Source organism: Coenobita brevimanus, unplaced genomic scaffold, assembly GCF_032717465.1.
Source record: "Coenobita brevimanus isolate Jiangsu-jjx unplaced genomic scaffold, ASM3271746v2 jjx.HiC_scaffold_151, whole genome shotgun sequence".
NCBI classification, from domain to species: Eukaryota; Metazoa; Arthropoda; class Malacostraca; order Decapoda; family Coenobitidae; genus Coenobita; species Coenobita brevimanus.
The window spans coordinates 82,134-106,253 of record NW_027642352.1 but is presented as its reverse complement, the minus strand read 5'-3'; the positions used below and the strand labels follow the sequence as shown (position 1 = coordinate 106,253).

Here is a 24,120-nt window from a genome sequence, read left to right as displayed (position 1 = left end):
TTGAGAGTAAATGCAGAAAAGAGTAAAGTGATGGTTACTGAGTGAGAAGGTGACTCCCAGTGTGATGTTAGTGTATGGAGAGAGACTGGAATTGGTGAGAGAGTTCAAATACCTGGGTACAGTGATAGAAAAGAGAGGAAAATGTGCAAAAGAAGTTGAAAGTAGTGTGACATAAGGAAGAAAAGTAGCTGGTGCAACGAAGTCCTTGATAAGAAACAGAGGCTTGAGTGTTGCAGCTACACGAGGCTTACATGAAGGACTGTTAGTGTCAACTTTAACATATGGATGTGAGACTATGGTGTGGCATGGAAATGAAAAGTCAAGAGTAGGAGCAGTGGAGATGGGACTGCTGAGGAATGTATGTGGAGTACAGACAGTGGACAGGATACTATGTAATGTGATTCATGAAAGATGCGATGTGAGAAAGTCTGTGGACACAGGAATCAAAGAGAGTGGTCTGAGATGGTATGGTCATGTGGAGAGAATGGATAACAAACGAGTGTTGAAAAAGGTATATCTGAGCAAATCTGAAGGAGGGAGAAGATGAGGCAGCCCAAAGAGAAGGTGGAGGGATATGGTGGATGAGTGTGTGAGGATGAGAGGTATGGATGTTGATGAGGCTAGGGGACTGCCAAGAGATCGAGCTGGCTGGATGAATGTTGTGAGAAGCAATACATGATCAGTGATTTGTCATCCCTTTTTAATGTGACAGGGTCTGGACTGACTCTATCTGATACATTTATGTGAAGCTACAGAATGAGGTGAATGTTTTTGGGATATCAGATACAGCCAGGATTCTGGGGGCTTGAATGATGAGAGAATGGATTTGTGGCCCATTGGACTGGGCAAATTTAGGCTGTCTGGACGTGCTACTCCTCACCTTGCCCTAGGGTGGGAGAGGAGGTCCGGATGATGATGATGATGATAATGATAAAGTGTTCCCTCCATCTGCTCACTTTTTCTCCCTTCTCCACTAGCAATCAGCCACTTTTATCTTTATTAACCTATCTAACTCTCTTTACCTTCTTCCAGAACATTTTCTTACATTTCTTCCACTTTACACTCAAATTCCTTCCAAACTCCTCATCCTCTCTCTTCTTATTAATCTTTTCACCTCTCTTCTTCTTCTCTATATATAACTTCCTTCTCTCAATTTCCTTCATGCCTCCGCTTCCTATCCACTCACTATATGTTTGCTTTCTTTTGCACCAAAGCTTGTCTCACCTCTTCTAATAATTTTAATGGTGGTAAATGACTGCATACTACTGATTTTGCTTTCCCTGTTCTTTTTATCAATGTTCATTCTGATTCACTCCTGCTTGTTTTTCAAGTATTATGGCAGTTTCTAAATCTACTCAGATCTATTTATCTATTGCCAGACGCCTCAATCCCGTTTGGGGTGGCCACAAACAAATTGCCTCCAAGTCGCCCTGTCTCCCGCCTTTTCACTGCCCTGCTCCCAATTCACACCCCCCTCCCTCATATACTCAGATCTACCAAAATTTATTACTAGATGCCTAACCTTACATATTCATACCTTAGCTTTACCTTAAAAATATCTATAGTAATCTGCCCACTATTCAGACATTTTGGGCCCGGGACTTCGTAACCCCCAAATTGCCCCCCAAAAGTAAAAAATGTTTTAAAAATCCGATTTTTTTTCACACGTAATTTGAACTTGGCGCGCGGCGAGGACCAGCTGTGTTTTGCCAAGTACAGTAGTTCCGTCGACGTCTGGCAGGGTGACACTGCCTCCTCCCCACTTACCGCTCATCCATTGTCGTGAGTGCACGCTCATCACCATGGCAGCCCATGCGCTTGCTTTTGTGGTGGTGCCCTACCTGCTGCAGGCTCTGCTGTTCCCCTCCTGCCCCTTGTGTGTGTGATGATGGCCCCGCCGCCCAAGAAGAGGAAATGAGTGGTTCTGACCCTGGAGAAGAAGAGGGCGATAGGGTGATATTGGACAAGGTGGATGCGGGATGGTCAATGTCATGCATCCTCTGTGAATTTAACCTGGCCCACTCTACATTGTTTGATATCAAGAGATCCCAGGACAAGCTCACCCATACACGGCTGACTTCACATCGAAGACCAAACGCAACGTGGAGAGGTAGGTTATGTTCACTTCCCCATTTGCAGAAATCAACTGCTCCATGCCGATTTGGTACCGACAACAATGTGCTGCTGGTGTGATGGTGCGTGGTACAGATTTGAAGGCTGCTGCTGAGAAGTTCACAAGGTTACACGACACCCCAGACTTCAAAGCATCCAAGGGTTGGCTTCTTACTTTCAAGTTACGGCATGGCCTTGCCAACCATAAGGCCCATGGCAAAGCTCTGGATGCCAATAGGGAGGAGTAAAAGAGTTTCGGCAGAAGATGAAGGGCTTGATCGACAGGGAGGGCATCACTCTCGGTCAAGTTTACAACCGATGAAACTGGTCTATTCTATTGCTCGATGCCAATGAACACTCCAGCACAGGAGACGGAGAAGCGTGTGACGGGCCGCAAGCTTTGCATGCAACGGATATCTGCTTTGTGTTGTACCAATGCTAATGGCAAGCACTGGCTCAAGCCCGTTATTGTTGGCCTTGCAAAGCAGCCTTGGTGTCTTCATGGGGTGATGGATGTCCTTCCTGTCATTTGGTACCATTCTGTGAAGGCTTGGTTCACAGCCAAGATCTTCAAAGACCAGTTTCACCGCCACTTCGTCAAGGAGGTCATCCGTTACCAGATGAACACACTGGGAATCCCACGCAACCAGGTAAAGGCCTCCCTTCTTCTGGACAATGCACCAGTGCATCCGTCCGACAAGGACTTGGTGGCTGAGAATGGGTGCATTAGGTGCATGTTTTTGCCACCTAATACAACTGCTCTCATCCAACCAATGGACCAAGAAGTGATCGTGGCAACGAAGAGGCTGTACCAAAGGAAGTTCCTGGACGAGGTGATGGTTGTTCTCGAGGACGAGAACAGGGAGGGACGGGACACGCGAGGCCAGCAAACTGTGGAAAACATTCGCCGCTACAACATCAAGTCAGCCATCTACAACTGGACCACAACTTGAGGGAAAGCTCTGTTAAGACTCTGGAAAGGGGTTTGTCTCACCTGCTTCAGAGCCGATGTGCTGCATGACTTTCTAGGTTTTGACGTGGATGACTTCCATGCACGTCTTCGTGCGGCTGGCAACAACGTTGACGTGGACGATGTGCATGAGTGATTGGATGACGACGAGGGTGATCCTGGGTATGAGATCATGTCTGATATCAAGATCGCATCTTCAGCTGCCAGTACAGGTACCCAGCTTGAAGATTCCAGCGAGGACAGCGACGATGATGTGGACTCTTCTCAGCGTGCCACTACTCCAGCCATCCCCAAGCTAAGTGCACTCCAGGAGCACGTCGAGTTTGTTCTCGACTACCCGGAACACCCGGACTGCGACAGGGAGATGGGGCCCTTGGGGCTTGTGGAGGAAGTGCGCGCTTTCAGGCAGCTTATCATCAATCGCCAGAATCGCCATTCCTTACGTCAATCAACCACTGACACTTTCTTCAGGCCGTGACCCCTACTGTGCCCAGCCCTGGCTCCACACCACTGCCTCCCCAAGACAGGTCTTCCACCTCCGAGCCACAGCCCAGCACATCAGCCACGGTGGAGTCGCCACTGGACGTGGGGTTGTGCCTGTCTTCGAACTTGCCTGCAGTGGGTAGTCCATCACAACGTCCCAGTGATGTGCCCCTCGGCCACCTGCACCACCTACTCTTGGACTCTGAGAGTGAATAAACAGCAAAAACTTACCACTAGACCACACAGGAATTTACAGTGCTATGCAGTGTAAAGAACATAATGCGCAGTGTTAAGAAATTAGAATTCAGAGTGCAAAGACTTAAATGCAGAGTGCAACACTGTTGAGAGTCAGGTTCAGTAGAGCTTAACCCCTTGGTTGTTGCAAGCATCTGAGAAGGACCATTCGACAGATTGCTACAAACCTCTCAGAAGGCTCTTAATGAATGTTAACGGAAAATAGCCGCACCAGGGCATGACTTAGCTCAGAGCTCTCAGCAGCCTAGAGGTTAGGTGAGAAAAGAATGCGCAGTGTTAAGAAATTAGAATTCAGAGTGGAAAGGCTTCAGTGCAGTGCAGAGTGTAACAGTGGTGAGAGTCAAGTAAAGCACAAATGAAAAAAGAATGCACAGTGTTAAGACTTGAGTTCAGAGTGCACATGATTAAGTGTAGTGCAACACTGGATTACTGTTGGTGCTTCAGGTGCACCTTATTACTGTCAGAGTCTGAGAGGGGGCAGGTTATTCATCGCGACGGCCACGGACTTGTTGTAAGTACCCTGGATAATGCTAAATACTGTACAGTATTTTCCATACTCACCTCTAAATCCTCTTTCTCTGGTTCCTTTTTGTTTATTTCATGCTTTCTGTCCTTTATTTGTGTGATTAGGGCCTTAAATAGGTGCTATGCAGGTCTGGTAGGTAGTTATGTAGGTGGTTTCCTGAGTTAGGCTGGGTTAGAGTCCATAAGTAGCGGTCCAGGAGGCAGGGGCCCATTATCCAGAAGGACCCACTTTCCGGACATGCCTTTGGCTGTATTACATTGGATAATGGGAAGATTACTGTATCTATCTACCTACAGACCGACGCCCCAATCCTGCAAGGGGTGGCCACAGACAAAACGCCTCCAAGTCGCTCTGTCACCCACCATTTAACTGCCCTCCCCCCAGCCCACTCCCCCCTCCCTCAAATACCTCTCAGCTCCATCCTTCCACCTCATCCTCGGTCTCCGCCTCCCACCACTTCACCAACATACGCCCTCTTAGTCAGTCATTCATATATATATATATATATATATAACAACCATCCGCCATCCAACCCCATGTTGCCCTATGAGGAGCATAGGAACCCAAGGTTAGGCAAGTTGATCCTGACACTGAAGAAGAGTGACCAGCCTCATTCATCCCTGAGTGACATTACATGAGGAATAAACCCCAAACACCCCTTGGATACAAACTTACACAGGCTCAATCCAACTGGAGCACCTTCAATACCCAGTAAACCAGCCCAACCAAAAATAACCTACCCTACCCACACTCAGCCTAACCAAATCAAACCCAGTCTAACCTAACCATTACTTAACCATCACCTAACACAGCCTAACCTAACCTAACCAACAGTAACTTAACCAAACATGCAAAAATTGAAACCCAAATGAATTTTGGGGTAATGAGTGAAGGAGACATTGGACCACCTCTTAAACATTGTATTACCACAAATTTTGACCTGCCTTTGAATTGATTCAGTGACTTTGAAAAGATGTACAAAAGTGAGCTTTCATGTTAGGAATGAATCCATCAATAAACAAGGGAAACACAATTGCTGTATTTAAGGGATGGGTTAGGTTAGGTTAGGTTAGGATAAATCTGTTTAGCTTAGCATAAAATATATTAAATTAGGTTAGGATAAATTATTTTATGAAAATTTAAGTTACATTTGGATAAATCAGCAAAGAAGAGGATAATTTCATTCCAAACATATCATTCCACGATGGTTTCTGCATCTCTTTAGTGCACCACAAGATGGTGTGTGTGTGTGTGTGTGTGTGTGTGTGTTTTCAGTGTACCACAAGATGACATCTCTCTGTCACCAGTGCCACTTTTTTTTTTTTTTTTTTTTTTTTAAATATACGAGGAAGAAGGAACCAAAGGCCATGAGCCTGGGGAGTGCAAACATCATTTACTACCACTGTGGCAATCATTTATCACCATAAAAATAATAAGAAGAATATGGAAAACAAACTTTAGCGTGAAGTAGTAAGGTTTTTCTGTTTGAATTATTCATACTGTTTATAAAGGCTCCAACATGCTTGCAAGCGCTGAACTTCGTCACCTAATGGCAGCTCTCCACGCTGCTCGATCTCTGGCAGCCTCCCTATTCAGTCCCTTATCCCTAAGCTTACACTCTATGGCCTTGTCCCAGGACTTCTTCAGTTTGCCCCTTGCAACCCCACCCCCCACATTTCCATATCTCACCTTCTGCACCCAACTGTTATCCTCCATTCTCTCAACACGCCCAAACCATCTCAATTTACCCCTCCTCATCACAACACCAATACAATCCAGTCACATCCTTCCTTTCAGATCTTCAATTGTAATCCTAGCCCCCCTGGCCTCACATTCAAGGAAGCACTACAAATCCATCTAATCACTGTCATTTCTGTATGTATGAGCTTACGAATATCCTCTTCCTTTACTGCCCAGGTCTCATTACCAAACAGCAATACATTCCTAACACACGCCATGTACAAAGAACTCTTAGCATGAAGGGAGAGCCCTCTCGATGTCAGAAGGGGCAACATCTCCCTAAATACCTTCCAACCATGCCATGGCTACAAAGCTAGCTCCAGTCTCACACTCCAGCACATAACATATCCCCCAAACAACAAAACTCTTCCATACGCTCAAGCAACTCACCAGCAAGATGAATCCTTTCACACCTGACATTCTCTACATGCTCTCCCTGAAACATGACACCCATGAAATCAACATTATTTTTTTGTCAACATCTGATGTCACTACATCTCTTATGCAGCCACTTATCACAAAACACTGCACAAGATGGAGTTACTTCCCACAATCTTGTGGCATGCCACACATGGCCACACTTGCTATGTGTTGACAGTACCACCACCAGCCCTAGATATCTTTTGTTTAACCGCATTTTACTCTCAAACTCTTGTTCCCCATTCTGTCTCTCCATTTCTTAACTCTTCCTCTGTCTCCTTTTCATTCTCTGCAATCAGCACCAAGTCATCAGCATACAATCTCTCCCATGAGTCCATCTCTGAAGTCATGTGATAGAGTCTCAAGCCATCCATCCATCATCCAATCCTACGTTGCCCCACAAGGAGTGCAGGAGCCCCGGGCTAGGCAAGTTGGTCCTGACATTTAAGATGAGAGCACCATGACAAATAATACAGGGCTTAAGACTGACCCTTGACGGATGCAAACATTCACGGAAAGCTCATCACTCAAATTTCCATTCACTCTCACCTGGGTGCTAGCACCCACATACTTAGTCATAACCACTGTAACCACCCACTTCTCGATACCAAGCTTTCTCATTGCCAACTTCGCCACACCACCTCTCTAGGAACCATGTCAATGGCTTTCTCCAAAAAACAAGGTACTGTACAGCTCCCTCTCCTCTCCTCAATATTTTCCCTGAATCTGCTGGACAATAAATATGGCATCAGTGGTCTCACTGCCTGGTACAAACTGAAGCTGCATCTCATCAATATTCACTCTTTCCCTAATCATACCTTTTAGGACTCTCTGAATTACCTTCATTATCTGGTCCAAAAGTTTTATCCATCCATCCATCATTCAATCGCATGTCGCCCCATGAGGAGCATAGGAACCTGGGGCTAGGCAAATTGGTCCTGACATTTAACCCGTTAACTGCTCTATACATCCTAAGTTGTTCCGAGTGCAATTGCTCAATACAGCCCTGGCTGCGCAGGTGAATTTCGAATATAGTGCCATGGTGACCAAGGCCGACCCATGCAAGCACGTTTGAGCCTTCAAAACCGAAATCAAAACCGAAAAAGAAAACGAAAACCATACATTCCAACAGGGAATCAGACACTTCAATGTTCATCCATGGCTTTACCAAGGTAAATATTGAGCTAATATTTCGTTACTATATACTTTGGCATGTGTTTTCTCAATTCCTAACACAAAACTTCACCTTTGGGAAATTTCATTTTTACCCCTATGTCTGTGCACCACGGACACCTCCAAAAAACTGCCATGAGCAGTTAACGGGTTAAGATGAGAGTGACCAGCCTCACTCATCCCTACGTGGCATTACATGAACAATAAACCCTAACCACCCTTTGGTTATAAACCTACACACATTCAATCTGACTGGGGCACCTTAATTACCCACTAAACCACCAGATGCCATAATCTGGTAATATGATTACCACCCAACGTAGTAAATGGTTTCCTGGCATACAGGAAACCATTTGGCTTGTCACTCAGTGTAGAGTCACCCAAAGGCAGAAGTAAGAGGAAAGAATGACAGAAGAGGAAGGAAAGAAGATAGAAAAGGGCAGACACCCAAAGCAGCACCACACTGACTGAGTGGATGGTATGCCTTTATAATTTCCATTTTCCCCTCACAGACATATACAATCACACTCTCCAGCCAGTCATCTGCAACAACACACTCATATATGATCATATTTATCAAATCAGCAACTAAACCCACTCCTATCTCTCCCGAGGTCTTCAGCGTTCCACCAGTCATCCCAGACATACCCGCCACCTTCCCCAACTGCATGCTGTGTATTGCCATGCTCACGGTAGCAGCAGCAATCAAAGACCAAGGACCAAACACTGGATCCACTGACTCCAACCCTTCCTTGTTGCAGTCAAACTCCTTCTTCAGCAACCAGTTATAAATACTCTCTCCAGGCATCTTTTTAATATCCTCACTGTCCACCACTACCTGTCCTTCATCATTCTTCACACACTGCCAACCTATGATATCCCTGTTTTCCCTCTTCATCTGATTTGCCACCTTAAATACCATATTCCTCCTTCCAACCCTGATTTGGTTATCCAGTAAAAGTCTCTGAGACTCAGAGTTTGCACTGTACACACCCCTTTCTGGCCCAATGCTTGGCAGCCAAGTATTCCTCTCTGTTATCATCCCTTTTTCCATTCCTGGAAAAGTCTTCATTTCTCCTTAACTGCGGCTTGTACACCCTCGTCCCACCATCGTGTAACCCTGTATCTTGGTGGGCTCCTTGTCCATCCACACACCGAATCAGAAACTCTCAAGAGACTGTTCTTGAGAGCTCTATACTGCTAATTTACACTTCTGTCTACAGCTCTGTTTGGTCATCACTCATCTCGCTATAGGAGGCATCCCTTACTGTTATGCAGCCGAAGATCCTTTTCTTCACTATGTGCTCCTTTAATACCATGTCACATACCAGTAATTTGTGTTGCTGCACACACTCTTTGCTCCCTATAACTTTACCATCCTTCAATAACCTTCCATTAGCTCTCCTGACCAGAAAATAGTCAGTCTGGCTGCTACTACTGTTCCCAGACTCATAAAGCAATCAGTCTACTCTCTTTTCCTAAAATGCATGTTGCACACAATCATGATTACTGCCTCCCAGAATTCCAATATTCTTTCCTCTTCCACATTCCTCGTATCTTATACACATCTCCCATGCACCCTGTCTTATCCTCGAGATGCTCTACCCACATGACCATATAAATCCACATCCACAGTACAACCTAATCATTCCCAGTAATATCAAGAACATGTAACAAATCATCCCAGAATCCACCCTCTTCTTCCTCATCCAAGCCAACCTGTGAAGTGTTTGCTAATTCTACCGAGATCAGGAGCTCTTCAAACAACATTTTCAATGCTATAATCACTCTTAACACATACATAAGCACACTCTACCCACTCCCCTTCTGGAGGCATGCCCACACCACCATATCTGTCCACACCTGCCTCCCAAAGTATCTTACACCTACCATCTTTCCCAAAATTCATCCTTGCTGACTCCCCCTATACCTAACCTCCTATACGCAGCATCAACCTGCCTTCTGTTTAGGGCCTGCACCACTTATCCCTTTCTACCCTTCAAGCTATAAACATTCCAAGATGCCCTTCTGAACTCCTTGGGTGATTTGGTGTCCTCAGGCTTGCTTTTTACAGTGCTTAGTTTCGAAGTCATGTCAGTAGTTAAAGGAGGAGACAGATCACAAGCCCCACCACACACAACCCCAGGTCCAAGCAGAGGATCAGGGATCCATAGCCCACCAGCCATGGCCAGTGGCTGTGACAGTGGCCTCGGGGACCCAGCCAGGACAGCTACAGGAATACCCTACAGGCACCCCTTGACACTAACTGCTCCGTCATTATACTTTCATTGATAAGGTAGCCTCCTGGGTGGCTACTTCCAGGTTTAAGCCCCTCTCTACTGAGCAGAAGCAGCAGCCTAGGAACCACAATGCTCGGTACCCTCTGGCGGGGCCAGATCAGAGCCCTATACCATCCCAGTCTCAAATGTGTGCTGACGAAGCCTGTGCTATGCCTCTCCCCTCAAGTCTGCCACTAGGTAATGGGAACAAAGTTTTCTGGTTGCATGCCCTTGCTGGTGTCAACCCCTGTGATGTAGTAGGGTATGGTGTGTAGTATGGAAAGTGTGTGTAGTGTAGCGTATAAGACAGTCAAAGAAAGTTTTTGCAATTAAAAACTCACCAGCACCCCCTCCTCTTCATTCACCATCCGTTTTCTGGTACGGTTGAAGTTTTCAAACTGAAATATCCTGGCATAGTCTTCTGGAAGGTTCTCATCAGGGTTCCATGGGGAAGTGCGGAAGCTCTGGAGGCCACGAAACTTTTGAAGGTGAACCTGAGCCGGAATGGTTTTTGGTGTATCCATTTCATCAGGAAACATGGCATCCTCTCGAGCCACTGTGAATGTAATTGCTCATATTAGCAATGCCCAATGAAAATGAATGTTGTGTCCCAGTTTAGTATGAAGACTATAAATCTCTTGTAAAATATAAGGGCTTTGTCACACCTAATTATTGGCATTTTGCAAACCTAAAAACCTTCTAGCTTTACTATACTCCATTTCACCGAGTTTGGCACCATCTCTGATACCTGAATGCCTGTGGTGTTCATGTAAATCCTCTGTACTAGGTAAACCTCTATGTATTACCTTGAGAACCAGTATATAAAGGATATATAAAGGCAATACAAAAAGGTACATCCAGTATGGAGGACCCTTATCAGTGCTACAGGCGTTGACAACATCACTGATGGTGCCAGACTCGGTGAAATGAAGTACAATGTCGTTGTTGATGTAGTAATAACCTGGTAGTGACATATGTATTACTGTTGCTAAAAAGTGGTGTTGGAAACGTTGGAAGAGGGGGAGAGAAGTGTAGATGAGATGTGGGAGCATGTGAACAAAGTTTTGCATGAGACTGCTGAATGTACGATTGGAAGGAGACATAGCTTCAGGAGAAAGAAATGGATATCAGAGGAAACATGGGATATGATAAAAAAGAGAGGTGAGGCTAAATTGAGGAGTGAGATGCAATGCATTGATGAACAAGAGATTGAATTAGCAAGAGCTGCATACTGGAGTTTGAATTCAGAAGTAAGAAGGTTAGCTAGGAGAGATAAAAGAAGATGTGTGGATGAAAAGGTTGCAGAGACTGAAATCTTAATAAACAAAAATGATGGACAGAGTCAAAGAATAGCATATGAATCGATTAGAGAACTGAGTGGTAATGCAGGAAAACGCAAGGAAATACCAGTTAGAGACAGGGAGGGAAATTTATTGACCAAAGATGGAGATATTAAAAATAGATGGAAAGAGCATTTTGAGACAGTTCTTAATAGACCAATACCACCAGAAGAGAATATACCGTCTGCTCAGGAAGATTTAAATATAGAAACAGGAGAGTTGAGGCTTACAGAAGTGGAGAAAGCAGTAAAACAGTTAAAGAATAATAAGGCACCAGGGGAGGATGGTTTATTTCCGGAAATGTTTAAAGTGGAGGGGGATAGATTAATAATGATCTTGACCAAACTATTCAATAAGATATGGGTGACGGGGTTACTACCATCAGTTTGGAAGAATGGTGTGATTGTTAAAGTTCCGAAGAAGGGAGACCTGAGTGAATGTGGTAATTGGAGGGGAATCTCTTTGTCACCGATAGCTTTGAAAGTTTTCAGTACAGTGTTGTTAAATAGGTTGGAGCCAGTGGTTGAGGGTATTCTGAGGGATGAACAGGCTGGTTTTAGAAAGGGACGTGGTTGCAATGATCAGATCTTTATAGTTAGGCATTTGATGCAGCAAGTTAATGAAATGAGAGTACCGTTAAGTCTTTGTTTTGTTGATTTTGAAAAGGCTTTTGATAGTGTTTCGAGAGAGACTATGGGGAAGATCATGAGACATTATGGAATACCAGAGGAGTTTGTGAGGGTCATTATGAACATGCATGAGGACACATTTTGTAAAGTGATGGTTGATGGTTGTCTGAGTGATTCGTATGAAGTCAAGTCCGGAGTAATTCAAGGTGGTGTTCTATCGCCTTTACTATTTATATTGGTCATTGATTACATTATGAAACGCGTTGGAACAGAAACCGGTGCAGGTATACTATGGGGAGAGAACAGGAAACTTTTGGATTTAGATTATGCAGATGATATAGTTTTGATTTGTGATGGCCCAGAAGAGATGCAGAGAGTGTTGGACTGTTTGGTGAGTGAAGGTTGCAAGGTGGGTTTGGTTATTAATTGTGGAAAAACTGAAATAATCAATATGAATATGGAAAATGCGCAGGAATGTGTAATTGGAGGTATGGTTGTAAAGCAAGTTGATAGGTTGAAATATTTAGGTACTTATTTAGCCAAGGATGGTTCTTTGAACTTTGAATTCGAGGAAAGGTTAAAGAAGGCTAATCAGGCAATGGGAATGCTTAAAAATATTTGGAATAATAACAATTTCTCTGTGCATACAAAAATCAAACTTTATAAGGTAATGGTTAGGAGTAGGTTAGGAGTATCTTAATTTATGGACACGAGTCTTGGTACAGCACAGTGACTATGGAAAATAAATTCTTGGTGTTTGAAAATAAAGCACTTAGAAGAATATTAGGAGTTAAGTGGTGGGAAAGGATACCAAATAGTAGAATTAGAGAAATAACGGGAGTGCAGCCGGTCGATGAATATGTTAGGTTCTCACGATGGAAGTGGCTAGGACATGTGTATAGGAGACAGGGAATAGTACGAGGTACACCAGGGTGGGTGGCACTTGGTAGGAGAGGTAGAGGAAGGCCAAAAGAGACGTGGGTGAGGACAATGAGACGGGAAGCTGGAGATGAATGTTGGGGAGATCTTGAGGAGTTAGCACAAGATAGGATGTGGTGGTGTGAGTTCATCGAGGCCCTATGCATCCCCGAGGGTGCCACAGGAAATGATTGATTGAAAAAGTAATGATCTACCCACAGATTTAGTGCTCTCTAGAAATTAGTACCATTTTAAAAATATTAATTTATGATTCAAATGCACTGGCCTATTGATATCTGTACTGTATTTACCTATTTACCTATTTGTAGTATACAGGAATTGAGCTAAGCTCGTGTTGTCCTGTCTCCATATCTACATTTATCCAATCTAGTTTTAAACACATGAATGTTTTTTGCCTGCACCACCTCCCCGTCTAAGTCATTCCAAAAACTTATGCTTCTATTCGGGAAACTGAACCTTTTAAGATTATTAAGACATCTACTTTTCCTCAACTTGAAGTCATGACCTCTTGTTCTTCCATCATCCAACCCAAAAAGATCCTCTCTATCCACCCTTTCCAATTCTCTTACATTTCTAAATATCGTGATCAAGTCACCTCTTTCTTTTCTCTCACGCAGCGATGGTAACTTCAGTTTTTCCAGTCTCTCCTCGTAAGTGAGTTCCCTTAAACATGGCATCATCCTTGTTGCCATCCGTTGAACCCTCTCTAGTTTACTAATATGCTTCTTCAAATGAGGTGACCATACCACAGCCGCATACTCTAGCCTTGGTCTTATCATGGTCACTATCAACTCCCTCAGCATTTCCTCATCCACATAATTAAAAGCCACTCTCATATTGGTCAGTAATCCATAAGTTCCTCCAGTGATCTTGTTTATATGTTTTTCTAGTGACAAATCATCCTGAATAGTCACTCCCAAGTTTTTCTCATCTGTTCTCTTACAAATTATCTCACTGCCCATTTTTTATGTCCAGTGTGGTCTTTTTTCACTCATTCCCATTTCTAATACATGACACTTCTTGGCAAGTCTGGCTCCAGCTGGGGAATTTGTCCAAGTCCTCTTGCAGTTTTTTACAACTATCAGTGCCTGTAATATGTTTCATGATTTTAGCATCATCTGCAAACATACTCATGTAACTATTTAAACACTCTGGTAAATCATTTACATAAATCAGAAACATTACTGGGGCTAAGATAGAGCCCTGGGGTACTCCATTAGTCACGTTTCTCCACTGTGAAGCCCTGTCGCTTATAACTGTTCTCATCTGCCTTCCTATCAAATAATCTTCCATCCACTTTAATAGTTTCCCATGCACCCCTCCAAAGGTCTTCAACTTCCACAGCAGTCTCCTATAGGGAACCCTGTCAAAAAGGTCAAGATAGACGCAATCTGCCCATCCCTCTCTCTCTTGTATGACATCTATTACCCTGCTGTAGAAACTTAATAGGTTAGTAACACATGATCGTCCTTCCCTAAAACCAAATTGTCTTGGTGCTATCACTTCATTTTCTTCTAAATACTTTATTCATCTTTTTCTAATAATTTTCTGGCAGATTTTACAAACAATACTAGTAAGTGATACAGGTCTATAACTGAGTGGATCTTTCCTATCTCCTCCCTTGAAGATTGGCACAATACTTGCTCTTTTCCAATCTTTAGGTAACTGTCCATTTTCCAGTGATGTCTTGATGACAAACAGGCCACACTAACTGGTCTGCACATTCCTTCAGGATCCATCCAGACACACCATCTGGTCCCATTGCTTTTCTTACATCCAAATCCCTCATCAACTGCAGCACCTCATTCACATCCACTGTAACTTCTGCCATTCCCGTCACCCTGGGTTCTATTTCAGGTTCCCTAAATTCCTCTTCCAGCACATAGACTGACTGCAGTTTGTTGTTCATTATTTCACACAATTCTTCTCTTTCACAGGTTTCATCTCCATCCCTCAATCGTATTATACTGTCCTTAACTTTCATTTTACCATTCACAAACCTATAAAATAATTTTGGCTCCTTTTTACATTTAGTTACAATATCTTTTTCATATTTCCTTTCTTCTTCTCTCCGTACCCATATATATTCATTTCTTACCTGCTTGTACTCCTCCCAAGCCCTTTCACTATATTGTACCTTCTTTTCACTTTATTCTATGCTCTTTTTCTTGCTTCATGTGCCACTCTACATCTGTTCTTAAACCATTCTTTCTTCCTTTCCATAACTGCGGAAAATATTGGGACATTTACTAACTCCTGTTATATACACTTCTATCAGAAACTCATATTTCTCGTCAACATTTGTGATCATTAATCCAGTCTACATTTTGGAAAAAGTTCCTCAGGGAAGGAAAGTCTGCCTTCCCGTAATAGCATCTATTCTTCCTGTGTTTTTCATCCTTTTCTCCTTCCCTTAGTCCCACCACTTCCATCTCAACAACCAGATGATCACTTTTACCAAAGGGGCATTGGTAGGTTATGTTCCTCACATAAGTTATCCTCAAGGACTCTGCCCCCTCCTCCCCAACTTCATTCTGATGATGAAGTTTTCAATCATGCTATCTGTGGACATATGAGGCCCCTAATAACATAGTGTACTGAGCGCCACTGCAAGCGAAACCAAGTTAAGTATACCAGTATGTAGCCCAAACCCTCTTTGATCTGGAAAGCAACCACGAGGTACAGAAAGCAAATGGCATTAGGGTCCTAATTCCCCTTCTGTAACACAGTCTCACTGCCCGCTTCACCTCAGTGGATTGACAAGCCTTCATGCTGGTCACAGAATGTACCAAGTGCCTCCCAGCAAGGTGTTGTCTGGTGTTATCAGATACAGTACTAGCATTATTTTATGCTCACAGTCATGCAGTTTTTTTTTATGGCATTATTAATTTTTGTACCTCATTCTAACATAATGGAATATTTTAGCATAAAATTGCATGATTTTAAGGGTAAGTTAGCCATAATGTACAGAAAATGGAAAAGGCAGAGAGCTCAGCAAGATATTGGCAACTGTGATCTGGGAATCTGTTGCCATGTGATGCAGTTTTTTGTTTACCAGCCGGCCTAGAACACTGCAAGGATTAACTGGCTATTTTCAGAGCTGTTTTGGTGTTTTTTCTCATTGTCTCGAGAACATGAATGACTCTAGTAGTGAACAAAAAGCTGCTGGTCCTTCTCCTAACAGAAAAAGAGTGAGGAGGCCACAGATGTGGGCACAAAACATTAGTAAGAAGCTCAGGAACACTTCATGCTATAAAAAAAAAAAAAAAAAAAAAAAAAAAAAAAAAAATATTCACTAGTTCTAAAGTTATGGCATTTTGAAAGTAATGCAACTTTAACTGCGTTTTTCTCCATTTTCAACATGTGGCGTTCGGTACACTATGTTATTAGGGGCCTCATATGTCATAGGGCCATCCACCCCCCCCCCCATTTAGGTCCAGGACTCTGCAATGGTCTCCTCTTCTGACTCCTGCCTCCGATCCATTGACAGCACTTTTTTTCCAATCTATATAATATTACCTGCTGGATACTTCCCTCTCTGACATCTTAGACCAATTATGGCCACAGCTGAAAGACTATGGATGTTCTCCATGGCTGTCATCCCAATTAGTTTCACTGTTGCTCTCTGGAATGTTTCAAGCTTCCTACCTGCTAATATTGTTGTGATTAGTTCACCAGACCACTGCATGGATCTTGGCCACTTCTGACTAGCTGATGGCGTGCATTAAATGTGGACTTCCAAACTACCATAACATAGGGCCATGGTATCTGTCAAATCTCTTCAAACCAACAAGACTGAATTTCTATGACTATAACAAAACACTCAACCATACTTTACAAGCAGTAAATTTCATGAAACCATTTACTACGCTGGGTGGTAACCATATAACCAAATTTTGGTGCCTGGTGGTTTAGTGGGTAATTATGCGCTCCAATTGGATTGAGCCGGTGAATGTTTATATCCAAGGGGTGGTTAGGGTTGACTGCTCATGTAATGTCACTCTGGAATGAGTGAGGCTGGTCACTCTCATCTTAAATGTCGGGACCAACTGCCTAGCCCCGGGCTCCTACGCTCCTCATGGGGCAATGTAGGACTGGATGATAGATAGACAGAAATTTCCTGAAGGAAGATAAATACATTTTATGACTATGAGCAGTGCATCTGACAGAGGAAGTATGGATGCTAGTAGGGATGCACTGGAATGTCATTTTGCATGCATTTTGCCTAGAGAAAGGGGGAAGGGCACTGTTACATGAAAAAAAATTTATGAGATATAGTGTATACATTTAAGGAAATCTAGAAGTCTTCATGCAGTTACTGACTCACCACCAGTGCTAATAAGTGCCACTACGTTGTTGTTCTTGCTGCTCCAAGCTCATTTAAATATAAACCTGGTGGAATGCAGGCTGAAACTGTCCTTCTCCAAACATCCTTCTTTTGGGGTATAACGGGGAAATTGGGGGATGACTTTTTACTGCTGCATGAAGGCATCTCTCTCCATTATCTCTCCACTGCCAAATGTCAGTTATGATAAATGGAGGCTCATGCCATGTTTGCCATTATTGTGCTGTTTGTACCAACTCTCTTTTGATTTTTCTTGTGCAATTCATGTATACAGTAGTGCAAAGATTGTGTGATTAGGTTCTGTACCTTCTTTACTTCATCAAAGAGCACCAGACCTAGCTATGGTATTTACAGTTACAAATAAGCTCCTCAAAATGTGGGTCCCCCAAAAAAAACATCTATCAGCAGAGCATTTTCAGGCAACAGATTAAATATAATGCTAACTTAGCTCCATATGTACCAACAATCACTTAGGTATTCTATCTTGATTACTGTAGATGATTTTCTTTGGTGTAGAAATGACAACTACCAATCAAAGGTAATTAAAACACATCTACTTGAACAAAGTTATGCTAAAAAGTAAGGGGGGGGTCAAGAATAATCCTATGGATATCCTGACACCTTAGTTTCATGTGGAAGGGTTCATGACACTAATCTCAAAGTATCTGGAGTCACTGGAGGAAGAACTTCATAGTGTACCTTTTTTTTTTTTTTTTTTTTTTTTTTTTTAAGACATTTGGGACAGTAAGTTTATGACTAATGTTTGGGAGGGAATGGGATACTACCCTACCATCAGCAAATATCAGCAAGCTCATTTTCACTTCCCTGTCTCTGCTAAACAGAATTTTCCAAGATGGCAAGCACCGATCAAAGCAGAGCAATCATATCCACATGAAAGATCAACCCATATTGTACCCTTACTATGGCTCAGCCATTGAAATTCAAGTTAGTAAAAAAAAATACAATTTCTACCTTATGACTGACCACTTCAAGTTATGAGTTTTTTAAAATCTCACATCCAACACATTCATTCAGGCAACAATTTGTTGCTTTCTTCTTCAAAAGATGTTGATGACAGTCACAAAGTTATTGCATTTTGTCCACAGTGTCATAGAATGGAAAATGTTGGGAACAACTGCTATACAAGGGTTTTGCAATTAGGGCCTTATTCTAAACGGTTTTCATGATTCTGTAACATATTAATGATTAGCCATGATGATGACTGAAGCTGCCATGGCTCAGTGGGTTAGAGCGTTCTGAACGAAAAGTCAGAGATTCGAATCCACCCAAGGGTCACTGGTAGATGTCAGGAAGGGCATCCGGTCATAAAGTGCTACACACTCCAAAAACCTAAGTCCTCTACCCAGGGGCAACACCTTAGCCCTTATTGACAAAAAGGGACACAGCGTAAAACTAAAAAAATAAATAAATCTATCTATCTATTGCCAGACGCCTCAATCCCGTTTGGGGTGGCCACAAACAAATCGCCTCCAAGTTGCCCGGTCCCCCGCCATTTCACTGCCCTGCTCCCAACTCACACCCCCCTCTCTCATATACCTCTCCACCCCATCCCTCCATCTCATCCTCGGCCTCCCTCCCTCTTCCCCCCTCCACCTCACTCACATACACTCTCTTCGTCAGTCTTTCACCCTCCATCCTCTCCACATGGCCAAACCACCTCAGTGTGTTCCTCATAACGCTTCCTATCACATCCCCATCCACACCACAACGCTCCTTTATATCCTCATTCGTCAACCTATCTCTCCATGTGACTCTACAGGCTCCTCTTAAATAACTCATTTCCACTGCTCTCACTCTTGACTTGTGTCCTTCCAATAACGTCCAAGCTTCACTTCCATATGTTAGAGTTGGTATCACAATACTGTCATGTAGTAACTTTTTCACTTCCATGCTCACTTCCCTGTTTCTTATCACTGCTTTCAAAGAACCAGCAACCTTTCTTACCTGCTGTACCCTTTCAAGCACTTCACCCTCCAAACCTCTATCCTTACTCATCACACTGCCCAAGTACAGGTAAGCCCTTAATTCACGCGAGGGTTAGGTTCCCAGACCCTTCGCGTATGTGGTAAATTCGCGTATATGTTCTGCCCTTGTGTGCACATAATTACGCATGTCTATTAAGTATATTACATCTGAATAATACTGTTTATGCACTACATACACCTTATAAACTAGCATAAAGTATGAAAAACAACAAAAATGTAAGAAATTTAACACTGAAACCTGACAAGCACAGGCATAGGTGGAGACACTTCAGCAGCCTGGTGCACAAGCCCTCACTGCCTCCCATATGCTACATTCTGCCTTCTTGATTGTATGAACAGTTGACTCATTCACCCCAAACATACGGTTCCAAGACAATTCACAGGTTCCAAGACAATTCACAGGCGTAGGTGGAGACACTAGCAGTCTGGTGCACTAGCCCTCACTGTCTCCCTTATGCTGTTCTCCTTCTTTACTATATGAACAGTTGACTCACCCCAAACATACGGTTCTGAGACATTTCACCATCAAGTCAATTCACCGTCAAAACATGGACAATTCCCCATCATTCTATTAATATACTTATTATTGATTAATTAATACTTTAATAACTAATTTTCAGGGGGATTTTATTACTCATATAAGTAAAAAACTAATGTACTGTACTTGCTAAATAAACTGGTATGTAAATAAATGACGGGGAATTGTCCTGATGGAGAATTGTCGCCGACATTCCTCCCTGAAGTTTGTCCAACACTTTAACTTTCTCTGTCAGCAACATCACTTTACTAGTCCGTTTTGGTGTGTTACCACATGCATCACTAGCACTACGCTCATGCCCCATGTTGGCAGATAAGGCAAGCAATCACTGGAAGGCAGAAAAATAAGCCACAAATAACGATTGGCCGTCATGCATGGTTCGACCGTCGGATTCAAACTGACTGTGGTGGGTGGTAGGTAGACCGACCTCCCACACACACACACATACACACATTTGTATGCACACGGGCAGCAGGTAGGCATTTTTATATTTTGTTTATTTCTCTTGTATATTAAAATTATTTATTTGAATACTATAATTTTGATTTAATTATTGTACGAAAAATTCGTGGATAACCGAAATCGTGTGAAAAAAGTTCGCGTGAATTAAGGGCTTACCTGTATTTCATAAGTGGTACCTACGAAGCCAAACCATATCATTACATGAACTGTCTTCACTGATCCGAGACTTACCTCTTAACTTTTCCAAGGCATCCATCTCAGCCCCATAGTCCATTTTATCATCATAGTTAACTCCCTCGGCATCTGTCATTGTCATTGTCTCGTATTCCTCCTCATCTTCATCTTCCTCACAGGCATTTTGAGAACCATCTTGAGAGAGGGTGTCAACAGGAGCCAATTGATTATCACCTTCCATGATGGCACTATCATCATCTCCATCACCCTCAATACTTTTCTCTTCTGTCAAGAAAAACATAGAATGAAAGCTATTAGTAATGGAATGTTCAAATAATGCAGCTTAAAACAATGTATACATCATCATCATCATCATCATCATCTGGACCTCCTTTCAGGCAGGTGAGGAGTAGTTGCATCCACATTACCAAAGTTTGCCCAATTCAAAGGGCCACGCTTCCATTCACTCATCACTCAAGCCCACGGAATCCTGGCTCCATCTGATAGGCCACAAGGTTTCCACCACGTACTGTAGCTTCACATATACAGTACCTATCCGATCGAGTCAGTCCAAATGCTGTCACTTTAAAATGGGGTGCCAAATTCCTGTCCATACGCTTCTCTCCACAAAATTCATCCAGCCAGCTTGATCGCTTGTCAGTCCCTTAGTCATACCAAATTCCATACCTCTCTTCCTCCCATGCTCATTCACCATATCTCTCCACCTTCTTCTTGGCCTACTTCACCTCCTCCCTCCTTCATATTCGCTCAGATATTTTTTCACCACTCTATTGTCATCCATTCTCTCCACATGACCATACCATCTCAGTACACCTGTACACTCTCTTTGATTCTTGTGTCTACAGACTTCCTCACTCAGCATCTTTCATGAATAATATTATTCTGTATCCTATCCACTCTCTGTACGCCACATACATTCCTCTTCAGTCTCATCTCCACTGCACTTTTCATTATCATGCCACACCATAGTCTCACACACCCGTATGTTAAAGCTGGCGCTAACACTCCTTCATGTAAGCCTACAAATTACTGTAACTGTGTTACAAGGAAGTCTTCATGTAACTGAACTTGCTAGAAGCTTAGACATTCTGAAATGATAATGGATATTATTAATATTCCATGCATGGCTGTACAAAAATGCATGTGAGCAGGTACAAATGCATGTAACTAGTTGTGCAGCACGACATGCTAAGGTGAAGCGGCTGGAGGTAAACAAAGCTTTTGAAACTTTGATGGTCAGCTGATAACTTAGTGAAAAGTGAAAATACTGATGTCCTGCCAACAAATTTTACTTATCCTCTGACTGACAATGTGATGATCCATGATAATGATGCATTTGATGATGATGATGTGATGACAATGAGATGATGATGAGATGAAAAGATAATGCACTGGGATAGGATAACGTGTGAAAGGTTGATTTCGGAGGGAGTGCAGCAAAGTGTGCATGAGATACCTAGCAGCCAGAAGCAGAAACTTTTGTGGTGCAATATTTTAAATTCAATCAGCAGAAAGAATCCCATCCAGAAAAAAAAAGAAAGAAAGAAAAAAAAGCAATCAAATTCACAAACAAAATTCCTGAAAAAAATAAGGGATTAGTGTAGTTTTTCAAGTTCTTGTGTTTCCTCAACATCATTCCTCACTATCACACATATTAAACTAGTTTACACTATCTTTTTCTTGGCTTCTGATGCCTGCTCTAACCCATAAACCCTTACGTGCAGCTGCTGTTGTGATCCCATGCTCAACTGAACATGAACCCAGTGAACTGCAGGCTAAGGTTGCCCTTCTAATGCAGTCTACCTTCCTACTGCTAGAGTTAGGATGGGAGATGAAAGATGTTTGTATACCTGGCCAACAGAGCCACCTGATTATATCAGTGCCATCTCATGAATGCATCCTTCTCCAGCGCCTATAATGTCTACGGTAAAATCCTTATTATGTGCCTCCCTTTTTTCTTTTTTTTTGCAATTAGGGAAAAAAATCATCATCATCTAATCCTGTGTTGCCCCGTGAGGAGCATAGGAGCTCGGGGCTAGGCAAGTTGGTCCTGACATTTAAAATGAGAGTGACCAGCCTCACTCATCCCTGAGTGGCATTACATGACCTATAAATCCCAACCACCCCTTGGATATATACCTGCCCAGGCTCAATCTGACTGGAGTGCCTTAATTACTCACTAAACCACCAGGCGTCATAATTTGGTTATGTGGTAACCACCCAGCGTAGTAAATGGTTTCCTGGTGTACAGGAAACCCTTGTCACTCAGTGCAGAGTCACCTGTAGACAGAAGGAAGAGGAAAGAATGAAGGAAAGAAAGACAGAAGGGGAAGGAAGGAAAGAAGGAAGGAAGAGAAGAATGGGCAGTGGGCCAAGAGCAGCACTACATCGGGGGCGGGAAGCCTATTAAAAGCACATTTGCTACCTATAAATCAGATTTACCACTTTCACCTAATGCACAGCTGTATGAAAAAAGTATTGATATTCTGTACCACACCACTGATATACTGTATACACTTCCATCATCCTTGTCAAGTCAAATTATATCTAAACAGTATTGGTGAAAATATTAAGAGGGTGCAGTATCTATAAACTGTTAACTGTATTTCTGATAACCAAGAGATGTGGCTATTCATAATATACTAAAGACTGACATAAATCAGTACCCATAGAATGTATCAATAATACTATACACTACAGAAGTCAACACACCTCTCCAGTGAGAATATTATACCAGTCAACCCTTTTCAGTTGAGGGAGCTTAGACTTACCAGAGTGATTAATCAATAAATCATATTTCTGTGTCACCTTACCATCATCACTGTCAATAATCCATGCTGCCTGGTACTCTGAAGTGCCCCGAGGAACACGTTTGGTGCGGGTCTTGGCTGTGGCGAGAGCAGCTGCCATGACATCTTCAGCCTCAGCAATCTCATCATCACTTGGATAAGTTTGCTCTCTCTCCAATGGATTAACCTGACAAACAAAATAACTGTAGTATGAAACAGGGGCGCAGCCAGAAATATAATTTGGGGCGGGGGGCCACAATGACTAACTATCTATCTATCTATCTATCTATTGCCAGACGCCTCAATCCCGTTTGGGGTGGCCACAAACAAATCGCCTCCAAGTCGCCCTGTCCCACGCCATTTCACTGCCATGCTCCCAACTCACACCCCCCTCTCTCATATACCTCTCCACCCCATCCCTCCATCTCATCCTTGGCCTCCCCCTCCCTCTTTCCCCCTCCACCTCACTCACATACACTCTAACCATGAGAAATATAAAAACACAATGCACTTCACACACAACGCACTGCACTATACATATTCCGTAGTTAAGAGTTCCGCTAAGTTGCCTGTAGCTATTCATGCTGAAATATTTCACTGAGAAATATACTTTTTATAATCATGAAAGGCTTTGTCCACCTCTTGCATCGTAAAAGGTACAGTTCCTGCTAATAAGACAGGTCCACCAATGATTGATATACTGCTGAAAATCATCATCAGTATACATTGTATCATCACAAACTGGCCAGTTGCATTTCTCAGTTCCTCTCCTTTCCAAAAATTTCATTGTACAGCTCTTTTTCCCTACTTTTAACATTATACCAATATATTCTTTTTTGCCATAATTCATATCACAGTATTTTCTCTCTTTAGGCATGTATGCAACCTGAAAATGAGAAATATCTACTTGTTGACAACC

General features: G+C 42.8%; 1 protein-coding gene across 1 annotated transcript in view; it reads right to left on the bottom strand.

Annotated features, from left to right (window-relative positions):
* LOC145389608 (pre-rRNA-processing protein TSR1 homolog) overlaps positions 1 to 24,120 on the bottom strand; it is a 51,362-nt gene that overhangs the window by 14,142 nt on the left and 13,100 nt on the right. Inside the window, exons 5-8 of the mRNA XM_080264852.1 lie at positions 23,226 to 23,388; positions 20,449 to 20,676; positions 10,300 to 10,514; positions 3,696 to 3,767 (exon numbers count right to left, since the gene is read on the bottom strand). Coding sequence (XP_080120978.1) covers positions 3,696 to 3,767; positions 10,300 to 10,514; positions 20,449 to 20,676; positions 23,226 to 23,388 — 678 coding nt within the window. The remainder of the gene's footprint in view (positions 1 to 3,695; positions 3,768 to 10,299; positions 10,515 to 20,448; positions 20,677 to 23,225; positions 23,389 to 24,120) is intronic.